This window comes from Carassius auratus, chromosome 39 (assembly GCF_003368295.1).
Source record: "Carassius auratus strain Wakin chromosome 39, ASM336829v1, whole genome shotgun sequence".
Lineage (NCBI taxonomy): Eukaryota > Metazoa > Chordata > Actinopteri > Cypriniformes > Cyprinidae > Carassius > Carassius auratus.
This window is the reverse complement of record NC_039281.1, coordinates 11,713,133-11,739,295: the sequence shown is the minus strand read 5'-3', so window position 1 is coordinate 11,739,295 and position 26,163 is coordinate 11,713,133. Positions and strand designations below refer to the sequence as shown.

Genomic DNA, 26,163 nt, shown 5'->3' with positions numbered 1-26,163 from the left:
GCGCTGTGTCCAGCTGGTGAATCTCATCTGTGCCACTCTCCTCTCTGTCATTCAGCCTGAGGTGCCAGCCCTCCTCAAACAAACCTATCCCGGAAAAGCACTGTCCTCACAGTCACCACCTAACCGGCTCAGACTCTCCCTCGGTTTCATCAGAGCTGACCTTCACCCCGAGACCCCTTCTCCCGGCCCGGAGCCTCCGCTGGGGCAGAGCCGCTGCTCTTCCTGCACTCAGAGCGAAGCGTCCACATCGGTGCTGGAGGAGTTGAGGGTGTTTGGACTAGGCCCAGAGGCTGGCTCTCGTACCCCTTCTCCAACCCTCAGCCCGAAGAGTGCAGTCACAGTCAACATGGGGTTACACTCCCCTCCAGCTGGCACCGCTCATGTAACTATTCACCGGCAGTTCGACACTCTGTCCCGTCTGTAACTTACTGCTTCTTTCTTTGACAGTTTTCATAAGGATTCCTATTGTACCTCTATTTCTAAAGGGGCCATATTCAACATTTGTTGTTTAAAAAAAAATGTGGTCATGAAGTTGTTGTTTTTTTAATCAATAATTTCAATCGGCAGCCACGCAAGGAAATGAATCTAAATTTACAGTCAATTCAAAAGATTTCCATTTTAAATAAATGCTTCTCTTTTAATTATCAAAGAGTTCTGAATAAAATAAAATAAAATGGTTTCAGCTAAGAAAATTGCTGAAAATTGATCTTTGCCATCACAAGAATAAATTACATTTAAAAGAAAAATACAATATATTAGACAAATGATTTTTGAAATTCTAATAATATTTTGTAATAGCTATGATTTGACCATAATGTATATTTGATTAAATAAATGCAGCGTTAGTGAGCAAAAGAGATTTCTTTCAGAAGCATTTGAAAAAATGTACAGACCCCAAACTGTAGCATATATATTGTATAAGTCCACTTGTAATGTTTTTAGGACTATTTTCTTTTATTTAATTTAATTTAATTTTTATATTTGTTTTGCATCTCCTGTCTCTTCTTTTTCTCCTCTTTGGTTTCATTGCTCTGCATTTTTAGGGGCTGGTTTGACTGACACCATATCAGTTGTCCACTGTTCACATTTAACGGTTTCACCATTTCTTCTCTGTGTAACATCTGGGGTTATACCAATACGAACATATTCTTAAGAAAAACATCAAATCAAGGGTCCCGGGGGTCTTCACTAACACCTTTTGCCATACTGATTATCTGTATTCTGAGATTTCCAGTATGTTTTTGTAAAAAACTTCAGGTGCAGGAGAACATGGTTTTGTTGAGACTTCTTGTACTGTTCCTATGGTACCTCTTTTGGTATACTAACACTTAATATTAACAATTGTTTGTCCTGGGGATCAATAAATAAATCCAAATACTAAAAACCATTCTACGATAAAGCATTTCAAAATTTTTTTGATCTGCCCAGTAGGTGGGCACTGTATTAGTAATGTTTATTTTACTAGTCGATGCACAGATCTTTTGGGGATTTGTTTTCATTGTTTTTATTCCATTCTTTAACTTCTGTCAACTTTCATTAAGGCTAACAGATGTCATCTGTGACAAAACAGTCCGATCTCAATGTAGTTTATTATAGCTAAAAATGTTAACAGGGTTTTTCTGTTGTGATATACAGGGCCAGATGACTGTGAACGGGGGTCTGAGTGTGCCAGCAAGTCCTCATAGTCACTTCCAAAGACCCTTCTCTCCTTCAACATACCCCCCTCCTCCTTCTCTGAGCCCTGGTATTACAGCCATGCAGCAGGCTAGACGAACTGGTGAGAACTGATGCTAATCTAACACTTCCACATGCTCTTGTGTCAGTGACGTTCACCGTCATTATTGATTTCATCATTGGTAAGAACAAGGAAACTGAATTAATAATTAAGATCACGGATCATCTACGATCCGTTGCACCCCTATTCGTTTTAATCAGTCGGAAACTCTCACATGTGTGATTTACAGCATTAGCAGAAGGGTAATGTATTTTATTTGTTAGCAAAATGGACATTAGTGAAAGGGAAAGTTGTGACATTTGCCAAGTATGGGAAGCCATACTCAGAGTTGGTACTCTGCATTTAACCCATCCAAGTGCACACACACACAGCAGTGAAATAAGGCACAACTGAAATAAAGCACATCAACATCTAATTCCGAGTTTGTGAATCCGAATTGGGTCGAATCAGGAAATCTGTACTGATACCCAGCCGTAATAAGTAGCATAAGCTGTGAACATGGCTCTATTAAATATTCAAAGACATGATATGAGGTAGCAGAGCTATAAAAATACTTATTCCAGAATAGCGTTTTTAATGTCCTGGAAATATCCGTACAGCCAAATGTGTGCCATAAGCATTACAGAACAGCTGTGCAGATGTTCTCTCTGGTCTCTGAAAAGTCACTGGTGTGATGTGCCAGACTCTAATGAAGTACTAATAAGTAAGAAATCGTGAACTGACAGCAGCAGTGTTTTCCGCCCGTGTGACACTAAGCGTATCTCGACTGGTCCGCTCTGAGTGTGCGTCCGCCATCTCTCTAATCCCAAATGGTGAATGCCAGGGATTAAGCTCAAATCTGAGCCCTGGAGCGGTTGGGGTGAGGGAGGAGCTGAGACATTGGGATTAGAGCGTCTGTGTGCGTGAGGCTAGCATTTGTCTGTGAAACAAAGCCCATTTTGCTGTTTTTCCCCAAAAGGCTTCCATCTGAATGCCAGACTGTATGTGGGGAGCTGCTTTCTGTGTTTATAATTCCATGCCAGAATACTGGAATCAACATATTTATGGATTATTTCTCCTGATTTGGAATTACATTCTGTACTGCATCCCTGACCTGGCTGTTTTTCTCAGTTACTGACATGGGAATGTTGGTTAGTTTCATGGGAATTACTAAAAACACACGCACCCTAACCTGACCCTGTCTTCCTCCCATCAGCCTCTGAGTCTAGCACTCCGATCTACGCCAACGTGGATCCTCCCGCACGAGCGCCACAGACTGACAGGAAAGAAACAACAGGGAAAGCTCCGCTCTTTACTGCATTCAGTCCTGTGGATGAGTCTGGGATTCCCGGTGCCATACGGACGGTGAGTGAATGCTGTTCCAGGATGTTAATCTTTTGTTTCCATATTCATACTGTGCAGCTTAGATTCATATAATCCTTTGGTATTATTGTTTACATTTCTGTCATGCACTCAAGTCAGAGAAGAAAATTATTGAGCAAATTATATATATTTTTGCAACTGCGTGCATTTTGTTTGTACATTTTTATAACATTAAGAACCTTTCTACCACAATGTATTCTCTTACCAATTATAATGCACTGTGTTTTAAAGCATTTTGTAATGAAAATTACATTTTTGCTGTAAAATATTTTGCAAGTTTAGCTAGTATTTAGGCATGTATTTTAAATACACAAAAAAGAAATACATTATATTGTTACACTTACACTTACACAATTACACCTGAAATTGCAAATGATGCACAACAACAACAACAAAAAAATATGATGCCCACAAATGATATTTCTAGATTTATATAAATAATTTTAACAAAAAATATTAAAATGGTTTATGATTTATTAACTTTTTAGATGATCATTGTTTTAATCATGTAATAATTTATAAATATTTTCATAGTTTCATTTCAAAGTCTGGATCTGGGATATGGATACAATAAAATTCTATGATCTACATTTACATTTATCAGACGCTTTTTTCCAAAGCAACTTAGAGTGCATTCAGGCTAACATTTTTTACCTAACATGTGTTCCCTGGGAATCGAACCCACAACCTTACACTGCTAACACAATGCTCTACCACTTGAGCCACAGGAACACTGAAACGCATCTATAACAATGCATTTGAACGATGAATGCATGCCAGAAAGGCAACAAGATAATGTGCTACTCTTATAACCAAAAATACTTTTAGTCTAGTTTTTTGTGTGTGTGTGTGCGTTTAACAAACCTCTGGCACATAAAAGTGGCAAAAGATGAAGAGACACCTATATGTTACTGGAGAATATCATACTGTAAACTGTTTAGAATGAATCAACAGAATAAACAATTATATACACTTGTTTGCCTAAAAGCTTTGCATTCATTTTGAGAAAGCTGGCCTCTCTGACTCTTTATTGGCTCTGGAGACATTGTCGGAAGTGCATAACTATAATTGTTCATTCCAGAATTAATCTTCAGTCGGTCTCTGGTCACATGGGACTGGCTGTTTTGATTTGTGCGCTAAATTGCATTTTCCCACACAGAGTTTAATTTAGCCCCAGGGAAACAGGGGCAGCTGCGCTCAGCATCATTGATGGGCCAGCAGACAGACAGTGATGTGTCTCTCTCAGCTTAACGTGGAGAGGCCAATTGCATCAGCATTTTTACAGGAGCCTTATCCAGAGTTTTGGACTCAAGGTCATGGAGCACTTTCGGGTTGCTATTTGTTTGCTCAGCTTTGCATCTGAACATTGGAATCTTAAGCTTTAAGTGCTTGGACTGCCTGAAATCTAAAAAATGCTTGCTTTGTGTGTTGTTTTATTAGACTGTTGACAGGCCAAAAGATTGGTACAAGACCATGTTCCAACAGATTCATGTGGTGCCTAAACCAGGTAGGACTGGATTTTTACCATTAAAACTTAAAAAATTCATGCTTTGCATTCCCTGTTAACATATTATGTGGTTATTGGAAGGATTTTTATTTAGAGCATGTATGCAACTAAACAGGATTACAATGTCTGTTGGGTTTTGTTTATTATTTTATGCTGTAATTACAGATATTTACTGTTTGGTTTTATAAATGCAACGGATATACAGAATCTCTTTGCTATTGTGATTTTAATCATGTCAGACGAGATAAAGCCATGTATTTTCAGTTTGATTATGGACCTGTCTTGGACGGGTTTTTTTTTGGAGAGAAGGGCATCCTAGGGCCACCTAAAAAGAAGCAGGTTGTGGATTACAAGTGTGTTCATTACTGGAACTGGACTGTCAGGGGGTTTGCCTGAGAGATTTCAGAGGTCACAGGATCAAACCCTTCATTTTGTGTCCTCTTATGTCTTTTTAATTGTCTCACTCCCACATCCTGCTTACAAATGAGTTTGTTTTTGTTATTATGTTTAAAATGCAGTTTAAGATTTATTTAATCCATGTTAGTCTTATTTGTTTTCACAGAGAAAGAATGGTCTGGGACTCATACTGCCACAGATCCTGTTACTGGTGCAACTATTTCCAAACAAGGTCTCTCTTTGATTCGGTATTACTTTATTACCAAATAATTTTGATACCAAATAAGAAACAATACAACTAATATAAACCAGTAGCAATGTGCATAATATATATATATATATATATATATATATATATATATATATATATATATATATATATATATATATATATATATATATATATTTTTTTTTTTTTTTTTGGGGGGGGGCACTTTTTTTTTGTATCCTTGATACATGTTACATGTGACATGCACTTACCATAGTAATAATAATTATGCATTATTCATTTTATGCATCATTTATGTATTTTTATTTTTATTGTTTAAAAAAAATGATGCAGCTTTTAAAAAATGTTGTACAATATTATGAGGTGTTATCACAATTTAAAATAACATTTTTCAAATTGAAACTATTTTACAATGCTATTTATTCCTGTTATTGCAAAGCAGAATTTTCAGCAGCCATTACTCCAGTCTTCAGTGTCACATGATGCTTTACACTAAAAAAAAATCCATAAAAATAGGGTGATGGTTTTTATTTGTTTATTTATCAAAATATTATATTTAGTATTATATATTTGTTATTATTTCTTTCAGATAAGCATGCTGCACCTAATGCTGTTGAGCCCCATCCTGCACCTAAAACCAGCTCCTACCGGCCCATCACCAAGAGTGTCTCTGATAACGGCGGATACGGTTTCAGGATGCCTGCCTCCTCTTCTCTCCCTTCTCCTCTGCCCACATCAGCATCCACACAGCACAGGGAGGCACCACAGAGAGGCAGGAGCACACCTGACATGTGAGAACCACCCATCCATGCTTATTCAGTGACAACATTTCTCAGACAAATTTTAAGGATTTTTCAGATATAAAATCAGCTGCTACATTATTTTTTGTTGTTGTTGTTGCAGGAATGAGTGGGGGCCTCCTGACAGAAAGGTGGACACACGGAAATACAGAGCAGAGCCGAGAAGTATCTTTGACTATGAGCCGGGAAAGTCATCTATTTTAGAGCAAGAGAGAGCAGTAAGTAATCAGTGACTTAATGTTTAATACGTTATCATTTTTGTGTGAACTTTGAAAATGACACTTAATGCAATGAAATGAGCTACATACTTTCTGTGAATAGTTTTAAAAGTAACTATTTATGATTTGTTTAAAGTTGGTTACACAAAGTGTATTGAATTTATTTTACAATTTGAGTTTAGTATTTGAAGGCTCAAACGTATTGATCTTGGAATTAGTGCCCCATGACTTTATGGGTATAGACAGATCGTAAACCAGATGCCACTAATGAAATACTATTAATCGGCGAGTCCCAGTGTCAGCAGCGCTGCAGGCATCAAACACAGAATGCTGATTGATTAAACTGAGTTGCACTGATAATATTCATGGAAATAGTTGAAATTACATGATGGCCTTTGTATATATGTTAACAGAACCTCCACAAACATTTGCCCTGATTGAGCTGAAGTGCTTCAGCAAACCTGTTCAGACTCACTCAACAGAGCAGATAAATTATGGGTCCAATAGAGTGTAATGTGGTCAAGGTCAATAACAAGGTTAGAGGAACCAATTTGCTCCTGCCAGTGCAGTGAGCATTTATTATGTGCCACTGCCCTCTGCTGGATAGGAGAGGAAAATAAAAACCAGCCTTTGACCTGTTGATATTTTCAACATAGTAATAATAGTTTTGTGCTCTGCTGAACTTGTTTCTTGTCCAATGAAGGCATTCCTCGTTTTACATCTGTATCTGTATCTGTCACATTCACATGATTATCTCATTTCATCCCTTATTTTCATCTTCTTCTCCCACTTGCTTTCATTCTCAACACCAGAGAAGTAACTTAAGGCCAGAGGACATAGATTTAGAAAATGAGCCGTGGTATAAGTTCTTTGCTGAACTGGAGTTTGGGCGGCCGGTAAGTGTGGCTTTGGTTTGGTGCTGCTAGCATGCCGCTTGTGATCGGTGTGGGGGTGGAAAGGTCAGATACATGCTTCACATGCTGTCAGCCTGTGGTGGACATGTCTGAAATGACTGCGCACACAGTTCTGGACACTGTAACATACAGTGGAGTGGGATAAATAACTGGAGTGTGATAAATGAGAACTCTGTATATTAGGCTTTTGTTTGCTGATGATAAAATCTGTTGTGGATTCAGTTGAGCATATTGCATGACTTTACTAGATTTTCGACTTTTCACTCTTTATGCAAGGTGTGTGTAGTTTAGTAGTCTTTGACGTGGCGTGCTACAGGTTGTGTTTCTATAAAAGGAGCTGTACTGCGGTGTGTAGTGTTTTTGATGCATATTTGCAACTTTATAGTTTGTGGTTGTCACTTTGTCGCTCTTGTAGTCATGTGACTTTACTTTCTCTCTTGTTATGTTACTGTTTCACTGCTGTTCCCTGCCTCTATCCCATCTCTATGTGAAGCCTCCAAAAAAACATCTCGATTACAATCCAGAGAGCTCACCTCGATTCCGATCGGAGGTAAAGAATGACTGAAGGAGTGATTAACTGAGTGATTAACTGCTTTACTGACCAACTTGGGGAACGAAAGAGAGAAATTAACTGAAATAAGATAGTGCCTACCTTCTCAAACCTTCCTCATTAAGACCACTTAACCTCAATTTTTTTAACTAAAGCAATACACTAATTGATTTTTCAGATATGCCACATATTGGACTAAAGTAAAATAAAAAAGTAAAAGGTTTATGCAAAGAGAAAAAGTCTGTAAATCATGTTCAGAGGTGTTGATTAATATTTTGTATTGATTTATATAAATACATACACACACATACTGTACATACATGCATATATTTTTTTAAGTGATGGTAGTCGTGTCCTGAGTAATTTATTATACCTTACACTACCTAATATGTACACAACTGTCTAGTGTATACATTTTATAAGGATATTTTGTAATTTAGCATTAGAGTCCGCTATGTAAGGAAATGTGTGACAGTTAAGTATCCATGAAGTATGCAACATAAGTTTTCTTATGTTAAATAAGTGCATCAGCTGGGTATTTGAAGCACCCTTTTATCTTTTTTGAATTTTCAGTGCAAACACACTACTCACTCTATTTGAAAATGGCAAAGAATAGTGCATAAGTATTGGGACACATCTAATGTCTTTTCAGAATTTTGATTAAATAGTTACCTGCATATAAGGATGGCATGGTAAATTTGAGTTAAAAACATTGTAATGATCCTCTGATTATTATAAAAAATATAAGTGCTGCTCCTTACAAAAGCAATTGCAGGTGATAGTGTGGGACATGTTTTATTCAATGTCTTAAGAATCTGTTTAATGCATCTACATCTTCATTTGCTTCTCTTATCATAATTACAGTTCTGTCTATTATTACATCATATATTTATCGTGAGATATGAGCACTTCCTCCTGGCTGTCATCTGCCGATTCTGTCCATGTGTTTGTAGGAGGTGAAGGATCTATGGACATGCCATCTACAGTCTCATATTACAGCTCCTCTTTCACTCACAGGCTTTTTTCTGTCATTGTAAATATAGTTTGCTCGCTGTCAAAGGGGATAATTAATTAAGAATAAATGAATGGTGTCGCTTTCTTGCACACATTAAGTTGTTTTAGCCCCCTATTCAGAATTATGCAAATCATGTAACATCGAATGCATTGTTTTGTAATTATGGTTTATCTATATCTATAATGTTTACATAGAAATGAGGCGTGATTGAAAGAATGCCATGATATAGCACTATTTCGGTGCATTTTGCACAAATTTGCTACTGATAAAGATGTATCTACCACATGAAAGTGGCACAGCTGTTTAGTGAATTTGTCTTAAAAATGCTGCTGATTTTTTAATCGGTTCCTCCCTATGAATTGCTACTGACCACTTTAAGAAGAGAACGTAACACAGAGGCCAGTGTAGTAACAGTTATGATTTGAGGAATGCTGTAAAATTGCTCAAAATTGTAACAGAGGCTTTGCAACCCAATTCTGAGCCTGCTATTGGGGTATCTGTCACTCAGAGCTGTATTTATGTTGACTAAATGTAAATGTGCCACACTGAGGAGACAGTTCTGGAACTACATGCTTGGGCTACTTTTAAAGAGGGTTAAAAAAACACAAGGGGTGTCTGCTGCGGGTCTGGAGAGCTGTTCCCGATAACACTGCTCAGAGCTTCAGCAAACAGGAAGATGATTATCTACTCCAGCCATGCGTACAAGGAATTCCCTGCTTTGTTCGACATAGAAACCCTCGTAAGTGATCTAACGCATCTAGCTGTCCTGGGAATGGCTGGGCTTTTCAAGAGACAGCTGGCCCATGTCACTGTCTCCAGACATTGGAGTTTTTTTGACTCTTTTAACAACTGTTGGATTTGTGAAGGAGAGTGCTGGGTGTCAAAGAAACCTATACTGTAAATTTAGTGTGGATATTAAGCGAGGAATTCACCCTACCTTTTCTCCTTCATCTGTTGCAGACCTCCCTTTTTCAGTCATCCACAGACAGGAGCCTTGAAAGAACATCATGGTAGGTTCACTGTAAATGCATTGAAATTATTTGAAAGTCGCACAAATCTCCACACTTTATTGCATACATTTTTTTTCTTAAATATGTTTAGAAAATATCAAACAAAGTGACAAATGAAAACCGACCTTTTCCTCAAACATTTTTTTGCAATGACTTTTAACCAGCTGATCCCAAGGTCATTCTTATTTGGATGCATGGTGCAGGTCATGACCTTACAGAACTTGTTCTTTTAAGTTTAACATTCAGAAAGTGTCGGACTACTTTTTGTTGTGTTTTATAATATTTGCTTGCTTGTATCATTCACTAAAGTATTTTATAATATAATTAATAAGAAAATCGTATATTATATGTATTATATAATAATAAAATCAAATACTTTCAAATCTAACAAACTTTTTCTAATATATTTTGAAGTCACTATAGGTGAGAAACCATGGCATTATTTTCAGATGGAGATTAGATTACCTTTCATTCTAAACCTAGGAGTCCCTTTTTTTCGTTGTTTATAACAATTTACATTTTTTATTGGTTAATATAAATCCTCAGTCACATTGATTCTGCAGCTCTGCCAGTGATAACAAGAGACGGAAATCTGAACCTGCAGCCGCTCAGCCCAGGGCTCAGAGCAGTGTGGGCACATCACAAACGTCTGTCAGACCACAAGAGTTACCCAGGAGCAGCAGCACCCAGAGGAATCCCCTCACCAGCCCCAGCTCCCCCGCCGACATCAGGACTAAAGGTAGATGTCAGACAAGCAGCTACAATTGTGCACGTTACAGAAAGAATAAGCAACACGAGAAGGTTCGCAGACAATGTTCATTTTGCTCCTCGCAGTGCAAGCAGAATTTTAAACGACTTTCCCTTTGCATTAATAAAATTCAATGCATTATTTAGTGTTTACAATCTTGTCTCAGTGTAGTGTAGCATATCAATTGCTTGTTGATCAAGATGTCTGATTTCTCTCCAGTTTTCCTCCAGGTTGTAGTATAAACATCCTTACTTTTCACTCCTGTGCGTCAGTTACCTTTTAATGTCTTCTCATGTCTCTTTTTTACCATGCTGCTTGTGGTGGATATCTAAGGTGGGGATGTGAGCAATATGCAAACAGCACATTTAAATGGTCATAATCCAAACAGTGCTACCTCAGAATCCACATATCAAAAGAAAGGGCAAAATGAGAACAGTTTCTTGGCTGTCTCAGAAGGCTTCTCCAGCCTCCCTGAAGGCTGGAAAACAACACAAGAGCACCCAGAAGACTGGATGATCTCAGAGGAGACCACATCTAAGCTCAAATCCCGGAGCTGTGATGACCTTCTCTCTGACGGGAGGGGAAGGAAAGTGCGGACCCATTTGGAAAGCACCGGCTCCTTGTTGCACAACGGCGAACTAGAGGCATCACAGTGCAGTGACGCCCAAGAGTCTGAGGATCATAGGGAGAGGACAAGGCACCGCTCGGCCCACGATGCACCAGGCTTCCTCAAACTCTACAAAAAGATGCATCACATCAACCGTCAAGAGCTGATGAACTCTACAGTGATATGCTCGGTCAAAGCCAGGATCCATAAGTATGAGAGCGAACAGCGGAAGGACAGACGTACTGGCAACAAGAGCTGTAAGGAAGAGGTGCCTAGGGAAATGGTGCACAACAGGATTTCTGAATTTGAGAGTCTGATCCAGAAGTCTAAATCCATGCCAAATCTTGGGGATGAGTGCCTGATCAGGGGTTCTTGGAGAAGGGCCAGCGCCCCCAAGCGTAGCCTTTCTATTGAGTCATTACTGGATGAAGAACCACTAGCCAGAAATACTCCTGAAGGACGCCCTCAATACCCCAAGATAAAAACCAAAGTGCCAATCCACATTCAAGTCACCAGTGACCAATTACAAAACACTACCATGCAACACGACTACTCAGACAGTGAGCATGATGCTGTAGTATCTGATCTTAGTGACTTCATCCAGATGGAGGGCTCATCCTTCTGTAGCGAGAGGGAGTTTGACGTGTGTTCATTTGCCTCCTCCGAGAGCTTCTGTGGACTGGGGCACCACCATAATTATCACAGGCAGCTTGTGAGCTCTTGCAAGAGCCGCTGTCCAGCTTCCTACACACGCTTCACCACTATGATCAAGCACGAGAGGGCCAAGCAGGACCGGATGCAACATTTGCGCGTAGAAGAATCAGAGTTTGGTCTCAGCAAGCTCGCCTTCCTGGTCAGCCCAGTGCCTTTCCGCCGGAAGAACCTGTCACCTTTGAGTTGTTCCCGATTGCCAAACTCCAAGAGCTGTATGTATGAAGCTCTAGATTCAGCCCTGAAAGACATCTACGACCACGTCTGCACTGAGAAGCACAGGGGTAACTTTCCAGACAACAACATTCTTCATAGATTGCTGGTGGAGTTGCTTCCTGACATTCCTGAGAGGAATTCATCCCTGCACGTGCTGGGGAGAAGCAGCCCTACAATTCAGCCTCGCTCTTACCACCCGCAGCCTGACGGCATGTCCAGCCAGGACACTCACCAATCTGAGTACTCACACCTGTCCCATAGTGCCTCTCACAACCATATAGACAGCAACAACAACCAGAGGAAACACAACTTTGAAAACTGCTATCAAGGTGGACTCTACTTATCCATCTCTGGTTTCCCAAATCCCCCTCTGGCCCCCGTGTTTGAGCTCTGCTCGTCCACCATTGCTATTTTCCATCTGTGTTTGTAAATGTGCTTGGTTAGAGCAAGGGTGTTCAAACCCACTCCTGGAAGGCCAACATCCTCTAGCCCAGTAGTTCTCAACTTCGGTCCCAGGGATCTACTGCTCTGTACATTTTGTATCTCTCTCTAATCTGACACTCAGTTCATGGAGCTCCCTCTTAACGAGCTGGCGATCTGAATCAGGTGCATAAGATATGGAAGACATAGAAAATGTGCAGGTCCCCAGGACTGGAGATGAGAACCACTGCTTTAGAGTTTAGCTCCAAGTTGCTTGCAAGTTTCGAGTAAGCCTGAAGATATTTATTAGCTGGTTCAAGGGTGTTTAATTGGAGCTAAACTTTGCCGGGCAGTGGCCCTCCAGGAGCATTACTGGACACCCAGTCACAAGGAACATCAGAGAGCATGACTCATACCAACATCTTCTGCCTTATCTGATTTTGTCCCCATGTCTTTCATTTCCTCATTTTGTCACATTGTATTTTTGTTTACTTTCTCTTTGATCAAACATTTATTTAAAGTTATTTCCCTACTCCATTTACAAAACATTGCTGTATTTGACAGACAGATGCTTGAAGGTATATATTTTTTAAAGTTCACACATTCTCTTGGAATCAGAACATTAGGTAGTGTGGGGGCTTGCCACAAAAGAAATATAACCTTGTGAAGTTTCACTCTATATAAATAGCATTGGACAGATGACTTGAGCAGCAGAAGCATGCGATCTAAAAACAGATTTGAGATTTTATTGGCTTGGGAAGAAACATACTCTCTTATAAATCTCAATTGTTTACTGTGTCAAACCTGACATAGATTATGAGATCAGCCTCAGTACCTAAAATTTTAGTCATTTGTTTTTTGGAAAAGATGATTGTTTTATGATTTCTTTCTTTATTTTTTAATCATAAAGAAATGCGACTTTGCATAGTGCACAGTGTATATAAATGAAAAATTGTTCGGAGCAAGGGGGCTTGCCCACAGTTGGCACAGGTGCCAGCTAACCATTTGCGGATCTATTATAAATACACATGTTCTATAGTGGGGATCAGTGGTGGACGAAGTACACAAATCAAGTACTTGAGTAAAAGTACAGATACAAATAATAAAATATTACTCCAGTAAAAGTAAAAGTACTCCTTTTTCAATTTTACTCAAGTGAAAGTACAAAAGTAATCAATTTTGTATGTACTTAAGTAAAAAAGTACTGAAAGATAGATGTTTGCAATTTTATATAGGCTAATTTAATTTTATATTAGCACTTTTTTTTTTTTTTTTATAATCCTACTGCTCAAAATACCTGGGATTTTTTTTCCAAAATAACCACTATATGGAGTCAAGATATATTTTTGTTGTTGATATGGACTACGCTTATGAGAGTAATGTTCACTGTGAAGCTTACACTGTGATGTACCTGAGAGAAAACAGAGATGATAATCTGATCTTCACCCGTAAGAAAAAAGTATTTTAAAGTTTGTGGTTTTACAGAACACCACAGTTATATATGACAAGATAATAAGGCCTGAAGTTAGGAAGAACATCTTAAGGAAAATATAATTATATTTTCTTAATGATTTTTTTCCTTCTCAAACCTTGTCTGCGGTGTAAGAACACCCCTGGCCAAACGGGTGCATCTCTTCCCCTCTTTGATAATTACTGTAGTTACCATGTTCTGAACATCACATCCTTTCTTTTCTCCCCAGATGTAATCTATATATCTATATCTATCTATCTATATATATATATATATATAGGTGGTTGAATAAAAATATTTGGACATTATTTATAAAAATTACCTCAAGTTAGCACCAGCAAGCCTGCTAGACATTTAGCATCAGCTACAATATTTACTTATTTTCAGTACCGTTCTGAATAAACATTCATGTCTGTCTAACGTTACTCGTCTAAAAAAAAAGCCTCAAGTTCAAATATTCATTTATCACCAATTAACTGTTTGATAAACACTTCCTGCTTCGAGATCTGAATTAAAACAAAATATCAAACATGCTCCGAAGTCCCAATCTGAATCAACCGAGTCGCCAACAGGCTCCGAAGTGCCGATCTGAATCAACCGAGTCGCGAACATGCTCCGAAGTCCCAATCTTAATCAACCGAGTCGCGAACAGGCTCCGAAGTGCCGATCTGAATCAACGGAGTCGCGAACATGCTCCGAAGTGCCGATCTGAATCAACCGAGTCGCGAACATGCTCCGAAGTGCCGATCTTAATCACCCGAGTCGCGAACAGGCTCCGAAGTCCTGATCTGAATCAACCGAGTAGGGAACATGCTCCGAAGTGCCGATCTGAATCAACCGAGTCGCGAACATGCTCCGAAGTGCCGATCTTAATCACCCGAGTCGCGAACAGGCTCCGAAGTCCTGATCTGAATCAACCGAGTAGGGAACATGCTCCGAAGTGCCGATCTGAATCAACCGAGTCGCGAACATGCTCCGAAGTCCCGATCTGAATCAACCGAGTCGCGAACATGCTCCGAAGTCCCGATCTGAATCAACCGAGTCGCGAAAATGCTCCGAAGTCCAGAAGTCCCGATCTGAATCAACCGAGTCGCGAACAGGCTGTGAAGTCCCGATCTGAATCAACCGAGTCGCGAACATGCTCCGAAGTGCCGATCTGAATCAACAGAGTCGCGAACAGGCTCCGAATTGCCGATCTGAAAACTTCGACCAAAGAATGTAAAAAATAATTCTATTTCTCTAATAACTCTAACTCTAACTCTACAACTCTATGAAAGACTCAGATCACGTATCTAAAAATAAATCGCTATAGTAAAAGAGAGAGCAGTGAAGTTTCCTACCGCTCTGCTGTGTTTGGTCCTCAAGCGCGTCTGACGCTCCGCAGCGCGTCTCCGCCCCTCACACGCGCGTTTACAGCGCTAAATTAATCATCTTTGCTAATTATTATACATTTACTTCATTGTCAGCTTCAGGTACTTCATTTATTATAGTTCAATGAACTGTTTGAAACAAAAAAAGGTTGTATTTCAGTAATAATTCTAAATTATCAAAATAAAAAATATAAAATAAATAATAAAAAATATGATTTTCAGTTACAATAATTAATCCTAAATTCCGACATTAATAACTTACTTTTAGCAACATCAGACGCACGCGCTCACAATATCTCACGGTTCTTACTTCTGTAGACTCACACTGAACGGTTCATTTGAATCAGTGAGTGGTCGACTCCAGAACAGCTGCAATCGGATCATTCTAATTCGTAAACGAATCGTTTGGTGCGATTCGCGATCCGATTTAAAGGTTTATTTTGAAAAGACTCAGTTCGTTCATGATGAGTCAGACACCGCTTCTGCGTGTCGGAGCACGTGATATATTATAGGGAGTAACGATATGTTTTATGAAATGTAGTGAAGTTAAAAGTACGATCTTATGCTTTGGAATGTAGTGAAGTAAAAGTTACTCAAAATAAAACTACTTCAGTAAAGTACAGATACTTGAAAAATGTACTTAAGTAGGCTACAGTAACGAAGTAAAGCTACTCCGTTACTGTCCACCACTGGTGGGGATATGAGTGTAGAGGATGGGTGTAGCAACTTATGAGATGATTCATGGAATCTTACTTAATTATTCATTTTTTTAAATATATATTTACATTATTTACTTTTTATTGGTCAATAAAATACATTTTGTATTTGTGTTTTCTTGTTTTCTTTTTATTTTGTCTGCATTTTCTCTCATCAAGCCCCAAATCATTGTTTCCTTTGCTACTGCTTGTTCCCACGCATGTACTGTCATAGTTTTGGTTCTTTGTGAGGCTTGTCTTTGAATCCTTTTACCTCTCTGTTCTTTCTAGATCAGGACACATCCAGAGAATACTCATACCCTGACGTGGGCCGCCACACACTACAGAGCAGGAAACAAACTTCTGATGTCAGAGAGGTAGGGAATATGCATTACTTTGTAACATGTTCCTGCAAAAAATTTAGTCAAATCATAAATATTTTATCTGAGCTTTGATCAAACTGCAAATAAACCCACCTCATGACAGCATGTAATTAAGTTTGATTTCTCCGATTCGTTCACTTGACAGAAACTGCCAGCCAGAGCAATATATGACTTCAAAGCACAGACAGCAAAGTAAGAACAACTTACAAACCCTTGCTGCATTTGATGTGCTACAATCAGTCAGCAAATCTTCATGTATTATTTATGTCTTCCTTGTACATAATTTCCCCATGTGGAATAGAGTTAACTTGATACTTATTTCCTTCCAGAGAGCTGGCGTTTAAGAAAGGAGAAATGGTATACATCACTCGGCAGATAGATAATAACTGGTATGAAGGAGAACACCGTGGACACATGGGCATCTTTCCCATTTCATATGTGGAGGTGTGTACTTTAAAGAGATAATTAACACAAAAATTTAAATTCTGTAATTTACTACTCACCTTCATGTCGTTCCAAACCCGTGAGACCTTCGTTCATCTTCGGAACACGAATTAAGATATTTTTGATGAAATCCATGAGCTTTCTGACCCTGCATAGACAGCAAAGGAACTACACGTTCACGGCCTAGAAAGGTAGGAAAGGCATTGTTAATTACTCCATGTGATTCAATGGTTCCAGAGTAACACATGTGCGTGTGGTGCTGCTGACACAGGAGCCCGAGTTCTGATGTAGAACCTGGATGTGCTAACCCTAACCCTAACCCTTGTTTGCAAGCAGAGGGTGACAAATGGGGGAAAAGTCGTAATTAATAGTGAGTAAGTGCTCCCTATTCTAAAGTGTTTTCTTTGTGTACAAAAAGTATTCTCATAGCTTCATAAAATTAATGTTGAACCTCTGATGTCACATATTTTATTTTAATGATGCTATTTTAATGATGTCCTTACTATGTTTCTGGGCTTTGAATGTCGTGGTTGCATTGCTGTCTATGCAGGGTCAGATAGCTCTCAGATTTCATCAAAAATATATTCATTTGTGTTACGAAGATGAATGAAGGTCTTATGGGTTTGTAACGCAATGAATAATTAATGACAGAATTATAATTTTGAGGTGAACTATCCCTTTAAAAGATAGTCTGGTTTGGCTCATTGGAGATATAGCTAATATACTGCCTCTTTTAACTTCTGTCTCTTCACAGAAAATCCCTCCTTCAGAGAGACATCAGCCAGTGAGACCTCCACCACCAGCCCAAAGCAAAGAAATCGGAGAAGCAATTGCGCACTACAACTTTAATGCTGATACTAATGTGGAACTTTCGTTAAGAAAAGTAAACTTTTTATCTGAGTACTGCTGTCATAAACATTTTTTAGTTTCAGCATGTGCTCATTAATCCATCTCTTAATGTGTCCAACCACTTAAGAACATGTTTTCTGCTAAATAATTCTCACTTTTTACTGAATGCTAATGTTCTAATGAACTCTTGATAAGAAATAAAGCAACAAGACAAAAAACATCCTCAAAAAATAAAAGATGGAACTTTTGCCTCAACCATCCACGACTTCTCCATATAGTTGTATACATTATTAATTGGTTATGATGTTGTCATTTTGCACATTCTGATTTCGATGCACCAAATACACCACCTGATATCTTGTGTTTGTGTCTTCCAGGGCGAGCGTGTTGTTCTGTTGCGGCAGGTGGATAAGAACTGGTTCGAGGGCAAAATCCCAGGTACAAACAAACAAGGGATTTTTCCTGTGTCGTATGTGGACATCGTTAAGAAGACTTCAGTAAAAAGTACCGGTCAACCTCCTGGGCCCAGTATACCCACCGGCTACTCCAATGACAGGCTGAACAGTAAGGTATGTTTTCATCTTCAATACCACTTAAAATGCACCAAAAAAGAAAAGAAAAACACCTAAAAAAAGTCTCATTTTACTCATGAGGTTTAAATCATGGTGACTATGGATATCTGGATTTCAGGTTAAATACAGTACATACACAAAATATACTCTGATCCAGTTAAGTGACTTTATAATCTTATCTGGGTAAATACTGACTTATACTTTAAATACATGATCCATGCCGACAAACGGTGGCTTTAGAGGCAATAAGCCTCTCATTTATATCATGTTACTCATATTGCCACTATCAGTGCCAACAAGGTGGCAAATATAAAATTAATCCTTTCTCAGATGGCACCTGTCCCAGTACCAAAATAGATCACCTCTGTCATCTTTAGCTTACCTTTGGCTTGTTGTGTAAAATAAGCCTCATTTCATATTTAATGCCCTTGAGTTGTAATTCCATCTAAAGAACAAAGAAGTAAAGGCTTATTCCTTCGCTTACACGAGATGAGTCCAGCAGGATTATATCAGATTGATCACATGTCCTGACAGTATCCAGTATAGCTAATTAAAACATGGACATGACCTGCTGCGCTAAACATGTGCTGCTCGGCTCCTGCTGTTACTGAAAGGGAAGTTTCTGTGAAGGTGAACTACTGTGACTGGACTGGACTGTTATCATTTCTTAACATTGCAAACATTGTATCAAACACATTTTAACTTTGTACTACAGTACATACATTGACCCCATAAAGAATTTGGACACTTAAGCCACACTTAAAAATATGAATATTATTGCATTAAATAACAAAATATCAAACCAATTTCATTAATAAAAAACAATAGTACAAGCAAACTTTATTTAAAGCACTGGAGCTAGCACGATTTTTTAGGTTGGTAATGTTTATGATCACCAAGGTGCTCTGAAGATAAAAAGAAATGTTTCCTATGTTGAAAATAAATATTTTTGAGGAGAAGAAAGTTCAAAAGAAGTATGAATCTTTTGTGACAATATGAAAGTCGATCAATTAAATATGCACAGACCGCAAACGTGAACAGTAGTGTATTATTAAAATGAAAACGTATTTTGACACCTTTTGGTTGTCAATTATTAGTCGAAGTTTTACACATGTTTAAACATGGCTTAAGAATAAAAACATTTTGGAAACAATATTAATTCTCAATACACACAATCTGAACAGACAGAAACTGTCATACTAGGTCATGTTTGTCCAATATCTTTTCATTTCACAGGAGATGAAAGTCCTTGAAAAGCCCACGGGTAGATTGTATTGTGAGGACAGGATACTCTTATTGCTGGTTTATAGATGACCTCTTAGTGGCCTTGTTGTTGTTTCCACCTCACAGATCAATACAGACAGCAAGTGTGACAGCATATTCTTCCTTGTAGCTCATGAATTTTGACTTAGGCATGTTTTTTCCCACATACTTCACCTGCAAAGCCTTTACAATAATTTGAATATGTGACTGGATAAAGCTTTCACAGTGACAGAGTATCTGCTGTGTGGCTCTGTACAAATGAATTTCTTTTGATAATGGCCATAAATTATGTGAAATCTAATAAACATGATGTGTGGATTCTCTATATATCTAAACAGTAATGAATCTATGCATAACAGAATCCAAACCCCACACTTTAGCTATAAACTGATAAAATCATCTGGAATCAGTCAGATTTACGGAATAAAAAGTGTTGTTTTTGTACCATGGTTTTCCAGGTGGGATTTTCTTGTAACTATGCAGAATGCTTTTTCATCTCTATCTTCCTGTCACTTTAATTATCTTTTCCATCAGTTCTCTTAATTTCCTTTGTATATAAACTCTATCACTTTTTTCTTACTCTCATCTTTCCTTTCTACTTCTTTCTCTTAAGTCATCATCTGTACGTACCCACTTCAGCTCTCCATCCCCATCTGTCCGTCCACTCTCCTCATCCTCTCCCAGTCCACAGAGAGCCGCACACCTTCAGGCCATCACCAGCGAGTGGTTGGCCCTTACTCTGGGTCTGTCTCCTTCAGGAACCCCTGCCCCCACACCTCCTCCCTTCCCTTCCAATTTCCAGCCGTACTATGAAGTATTGGATTCTGCCATCTCATCTTCTCCCGCCTCCTCCATGCTGGGTTGCTCTCCGGCCCTCACACCCCGCACCTTCACTCCTGCGCTCAAAGAGGGTCACTTCATTCCCATCACCTCCCCAAAGTCCTACATGTCCCCTGATCCCAGCCCTTACCTCACCTCTGCCTCCTTCACTCCTTCGCCCACCTCACCCATATTTGACTCCAGCCTCAGGTCTAGCAGTGCCATAGAGATCTTCTCCAGCCAAAAAGCAGATTTAGCTGAGAAAGAACTGCAGTTGTTCTCAGATAGCAAAGACCTCCACAAACCAGACGGGACAGGCCCCGCTAAATTGCTAAATCCTATTGACTTGGTTGTTTTAGAGGCACACAAATCCCCATTGGACTTTCTTCCACCTAAAGACCCTGAAGATGATCTGTGTGAGGAGTTAATGTCAATTATCAAGGCCAGCCAATCAAATGGCACGTTCAAAAAAGAGGAGGGATTTTATCGCCAGGAACCAGATATAACAGAAAAGCTTCCCAGACTGTTTATAGAGGAGGAGCCGAATGAAGACAGAAGCTTCTTAAATGAACCATTGACATCAAAAACATTTACTCCAGTCCAACCTGCCCATAGTGAGGGGTCAGATATCGAGGTAGCGCTCGCTGTGTGGTCATACTGCCCAAATGAACAGCCAAAATAGATTTTCTTACAGGAGAAGTGTGTCATTTTTTTTTTTTCATTTCTAAATAATGTTCATTACTAAATAATGTAAAGGTTAAATTCAGTCTTTTTGGAGAAAGCTATAGAAAATGGGCAAAGTACTTAGGTTTTTATTTTTATTGGTCATTATTTTTGCTAATGGGCAAAAAAAAAAAAAACGTCAAAATATGAAACTGAAAATAAAGTTTAGTTATCAGTTAATTTAATTTAACAGTCAACACTCAAATTGTATATAAGGATGTTTTTGTATCAGTTGTGGCTGTAAAAAACTTGTTTCTTTTCTTTTTTTTTTTATCACAGATGTATTCATTAAATAAAGACAATAGATTAAGTAAAATGAATAAATAATATTGTGCATATATTTAGCCAAAATGCTGTTTCTGGCTTACTAACAAGCTACTGACATGGCTTTCCTGATGGAAATGTAATGTTCTATGACATCATTTTGAAGTTTCTTTAAGTCTTTCCACTCAGAATTAAAAGTAGCACATACTGTAGTTCACTACAAAATTATGTTTTGTGAAGCTTTTAGTCATCAATAAAAAGAAAACAGCATAGACGAAAAAGATATTGGCTCATCAAAATGGAGATTGATTAAAAAGGAGAAATCAATATTGCCAATCCAGCACTATCGTCCACCTCAGTTAACAAAAAATGAATAAAATAATAATAATAATTTTGACTGAAACAAATGAAGGGTGATGCTGCATTTTGACTGAATATTTTCAGTTTCCAAAATTCCAATGCATCTCTCATTTTTGGAATTCTGCTTGAAGTTAACAGAACAAAAAATGACACACTTCACCTTTAAATTCTGAAGCATCTCTAGAGGATGATGAACGTATTTATTTGGCATGCATAACTGTTTTCATCTCCACACCAGCAGGGTGAAGTTTCCCAGAATGCCTCTCCACGTCTCTCTCCCCTGTCCTCACAGATGTCATTGCCGTCCACACTGCCCTCATCGGCTAAATACTCTCCCCCTTCCCCGCACTCCACCCCCCCTCTTCCCGGGGTTTCACAGTCGCCCCCTCCCTCTGCAAAACTGTTCTCTCGACAGGACCTCCGCTCCCCAAAGGCCAAGGTAAAGACAAGGTTCTTGTTAGTGACTGTACTAGCGCTCATGATCCTCCACCCTTCCCCCTAGTCTTACCACTTCATAATACAGACACTAACATTCCCTATTAAAGATAACGTAATGTCATCTCTGCAGTATGCGTTTCCTTGAGAGATTTGCTGCACCAAAGTGTGCACACTTTAAAAATGAAAAACAGAACAATCTAGTTCATATGTCTGACATATGGTACAGTCAATTATAACAGTTATGCAGGGAGCTAGAATCATTAATTATTAGTAAGTCATAGACATATTTAAATCACCCAACCCCACAAACCAAGTCGTATAAAGAATTTTCACTTACTCGTGTTAACCCATTTTTGTATAAATATATTATTACTCTACCATTTGTTTAGAAAGAGAACAGTGATATTTTTAAATATTACTACAATTTAAAGGAGCTCCTTTTTTTCTTTTAAAACTTATTTTTTCTGTGATGCCAAGCTGAATTTTCAGTCTTAAGTGTCACATGATCCTTCAGAAATCACTCTACTATGGTGATTTACATTTTAATAAATTTTTTATGTTCGTAGATTTTTTGGGGTGAATAGAAAGCTCAAAAGAACAGCATTTACTTAAGATTCAGATTGTTTGTTACAATGTTTGACACTTTACTTTTACTTTTGATCAAATTAATGCACTTTTGCTAAATAAAATAATTTATTTATTTAAAGAATAACAACATACTGAACGAACTCTCTTGAATGGTAGTGTATATTTTGGTAAATTGTGTTTATTTATGACTGCACATAACATTCATATCATCTTCTCTCGGCTCTGGTTCTTTCAGTCTGTGTTAAGGCGTGACGTTGTGGTTGTTGGTAAGCCTCCTCGTAGCCCTGTGATGTCTAGGAGGTCCTGCGGATCGCCTGTTAGAGGTCAAAACTTTTCACCATCTCATAGGGTAGGGAGTATGTGCACCTTGTGAGGAAATGGCATAGCTGACTCTAGGGAAATTCAGTTTTCTGTCTTTTCAGTGTATCCCTGCACAAGGCATAATGTCATTCACTGAATTTGACCTGGGAATTCACTGTTTTGAGTGCAATACTTTCCATTTTTGCTGCTACAGCTGGATATAATGATATTAGGAATGATACAATATACTGCCATATATTTGTGTCAGCGTATGGTCACGTGATGCTTCCGTACGCAGTATCATTCCATCAGTAAAGTATGGGGGAATGCTGAGACTTAACACTTTGGCCTTGACTGTCCGTGTGCATTAGTGCATTTTGTGGTAGAGAAAATAACATTTAAGTCCTAACATCGTTTTAGAGTGATAACATTTTGTTTGGTCTGCATGCTGGAAGTGTCTCTGGAAATGGTTTTCCTGCATGTCCATGACTTCCTGGATCAGTGGATTTCTGCTGTTTTTGTGTTTTTTGGCTGAAAGCTGCTGAGAAGATTGGCTTGTTGATACAGTATTGGTTTAAGCAATGTATAGAGTGTTTGGATTACTCGTGGGACTGTCCCAATGATCTTTTCTGTGTACACAGCTTAAACAAGGTGTATGTACCCCCTTAGGGCCAGGCAAGCAGCCTATTCCCCACATGTCCTTCCAAACAAGGGGACTAAAGTCCTCGTTTTCAGGATTTAAGGCATTTCCCGACTGTTTCTAAATCCACCAATCAGACATGTTTTAGAAAATATGTTGTTTGATGGTTTAGAAAGCCGTAACTTGAGCCCCGGGGGTCCTGGACTTCACACGTATTTGAAAAAAAGTGCAATTTCTTTTTTTTTGTAAACACCTTGAGGCAGGTTTGATCATGTACATAGTTCAGATACACAGCTGATCCAGGTCTGGCCTCAGGTTTTGCATCAATGGTTCTCCATGAGCACTGTGGAAATCACAGTATCAGATGGATATAGAGCAGAAAGAGAGATGGAAACATTTAAATGACCTTTCCTGTTTTCTCTCTTTTCAGTCCCAAAGACAAGCATATGTTCATGATCCGCTTCAAGGTACAGGGGAACCGTAAGTATTTCAAATCTTTTTCTGTTTCACCAATCCATGCATTTAAAGTAGATCATTGTTTTCTGCTAACATTATTCTATTGTGGGAACTGGTCAGTATTACAAGACCCAATTCTGTAATATAACCTAATTTAGAAAGCACACTTAAATAGCCTTTCCTCTCGCAGATTTCAAGCCCTGTTTAACTACATGCCACGAAATGAAGATGAGCTGGAACTGAAGGAGGGCGACGTTGTTGACGTCATGGAGAAATGTGATGATGGATGGTTTGTGGGTAAGACTGTAAACTCCATTTTCATCAGGTTGCTGTTACTACGCAATGAGAGTTTTAGGGATGTTCATATATTTGCCACTAGCTGGTGCTATTCTCCAACCCAAAAAATACTGTCAACACTGTCATGGTTCAAACAAGCCCATGGATGTTTGGAGAGATAAATATTGAAATATAAACTTTAACATATATACTATATGATATTTTTTACCATACAAAGTTGGACTCATTCCATATTAAATTTTTTAGGAACGTGCAGGAGAACCAAGTTTTTTGGAACCTTTCCTGGGAACTATGTGAAGCAGCAATAAATGGACTTTTCCAGTACACATCTCTGATGGTCCAACATCTACTGAAGAGAGATAGACAATGTCAACTACAGCTTCCTGCTGGAATGAACATGACATGTTCCAGTCATCAACCTGTGGAAAGTAATGGAACTGATGAAAAGGCCTTTATGTCATTTGGTTCAAATATGCTGATAATTACATTCTGAAACCATTACATTAATTAAAACATTTGGTTGCCTACATTTTTCCTCATAGCTGAAAAAAAGAGTTTCCTTGCCTTCTAGTTAAGATGAAGAATTTCAACATAATGAGTAATCAAGTGCCCTACTTATTTGTACTTTATTAAAGCTGCAGTAGGTAACTTTTGTAAAAATATATTTTTTACATATTTGTTAAACCTGTCATTTTGTCCTGACAGTAGAATATGAGACAGATAATCTGTGAAAAAATCAAGCTCCTCTGGCTCCTCCCAGTGGTCCCATTGCCATTTGGAGAAACTCCATCGCTCCCGGTAAGAAACAACCAATCAGAGCTGCGGTCCGTAACTTTGTTTGTGTTTAAAATGTAGAAAAATGTATAGAATAAGCGAATACACCATGAATCCATTTTCCAAACCGTGTTTTTAGCTTGTCCTGAATCACTAGGGTGCACCTATAATAAGTGTTTATATTCGGACTATTTTAGATTGCTTTCGGGGAAACCGCGGCGGAGTAACCCAGTACCTTTGTGATTCTTCATAGACATAAACAGAGAGAAGTAGTTCCGGCTACAATGTTCTTCCGCAAGACGCAAGCAGTTCTGTTTATTAACCGCTAGAGCGTCAAAAGTTACCTACCGCAGCTTTAAGAGGCACATTTTCTTTCATTGGAAGGATGAAATACAGTAGGTGAGGAATGATCTACTGATGGTGCCCCTTGTACACTGGACCTGATGTCTGATCTGATCTAGATTGTATAGACTCAACAGTATTGCGGTGTCATGTTTGTGTCAGGCAGTGGATATTACAGAAGAACATTCCTGCCAGCATGCATCTTTTTAGTATGTTATTAACTCTCTGGTTCAGAAGAATGACCTCCGGTTCTTTAGGGCTCTATGTTCTTCCTCCAAACATTCCTTTGAGCATTTGAAGGATTTTACAGATAAGAGAAAAATATTTTTGATATTTTTCAATCTAAAGAGATAACGTTTTTGAGATTGCAATATCCCTAACAAAAAGCAACAAAATGGCCATGTTAACTGTAGTAAACGGATTCCGATTAATGTCTCTACTGCCTATAAGAAATATTTCGGTGTCCTTGCACATCGCTTATGGTTTACACACTGTTATCTATTTATGGCCAATAAGAGTAGCACATGATGTCCTAATAACTAATCTGCAATTGGCAGCCATGTATTTTGTATGTCGCCTTCTGATTGGTTCAATTTGAGTGAGGAAATGTATGTAAAAATCTATTTTTGTTCATTTGATCATTCAGCAAATGTTTTTTCATTATGATATACTTAATA

At 38.5% G+C, this 26,163-nt stretch overlaps 1 protein-coding gene across 1 annotated transcript in view; it reads left to right on the top strand.

Moving 5' to 3' along the window:
* The window catches only part of LOC113058038 (sorbin and SH3 domain-containing protein 2-like), a gene marked incomplete at its 5' end in the record, with an annotated part of 34,141 nt that extends 9,029 nt beyond the window's left edge, over window positions 1-25,112 (top strand). The window contains 23 exons of the mRNA XM_026225700.1: window positions 56-382; window positions 1,636-1,777; window positions 2,931-3,079; window positions 4,538-4,604; window positions 5,167-5,232; window positions 5,819-6,020; window positions 6,133-6,247; window positions 7,060-7,143; window positions 7,655-7,711; window positions 9,687-9,736; window positions 10,300-10,475; window positions 10,818-12,347; window positions 16,266-16,351; window positions 16,503-16,549; window positions 16,687-16,801; window positions 17,556-17,684; window positions 18,028-18,219; window positions 20,099-20,938; window positions 21,890-22,090; window positions 22,913-23,026; window positions 24,048-24,097; window positions 24,264-24,370; window positions 24,617-25,112. Coding sequence (XP_026081485.1) covers window positions 56-382; window positions 1,636-1,777; window positions 2,931-3,079; window positions 4,538-4,604; window positions 5,167-5,232; window positions 5,819-6,020; window positions 6,133-6,247; window positions 7,060-7,143; window positions 7,655-7,711; window positions 9,687-9,736; window positions 10,300-10,475; window positions 10,818-12,347; window positions 16,266-16,351; window positions 16,503-16,549; window positions 16,687-16,801; window positions 17,556-17,684; window positions 18,028-18,219; window positions 20,099-20,938; window positions 21,890-22,090; window positions 22,913-23,026; window positions 24,048-24,097; window positions 24,264-24,370; window positions 24,617-24,678 — 4,908 coding nt within the window. The remainder of the gene's footprint in view (window positions 1-55; window positions 383-1,635; window positions 1,778-2,930; window positions 3,080-4,537; window positions 4,605-5,166; window positions 5,233-5,818; window positions 6,021-6,132; window positions 6,248-7,059; window positions 7,144-7,654; window positions 7,712-9,686; window positions 9,737-10,299; window positions 10,476-10,817; window positions 12,348-16,265; window positions 16,352-16,502; window positions 16,550-16,686; window positions 16,802-17,555; window positions 17,685-18,027; window positions 18,220-20,098; window positions 20,939-21,889; window positions 22,091-22,912; window positions 23,027-24,047; window positions 24,098-24,263; window positions 24,371-24,616) is intronic.
* Between the last annotated feature and the right edge of the window lie 1,051 nt (window positions 25,113-26,163).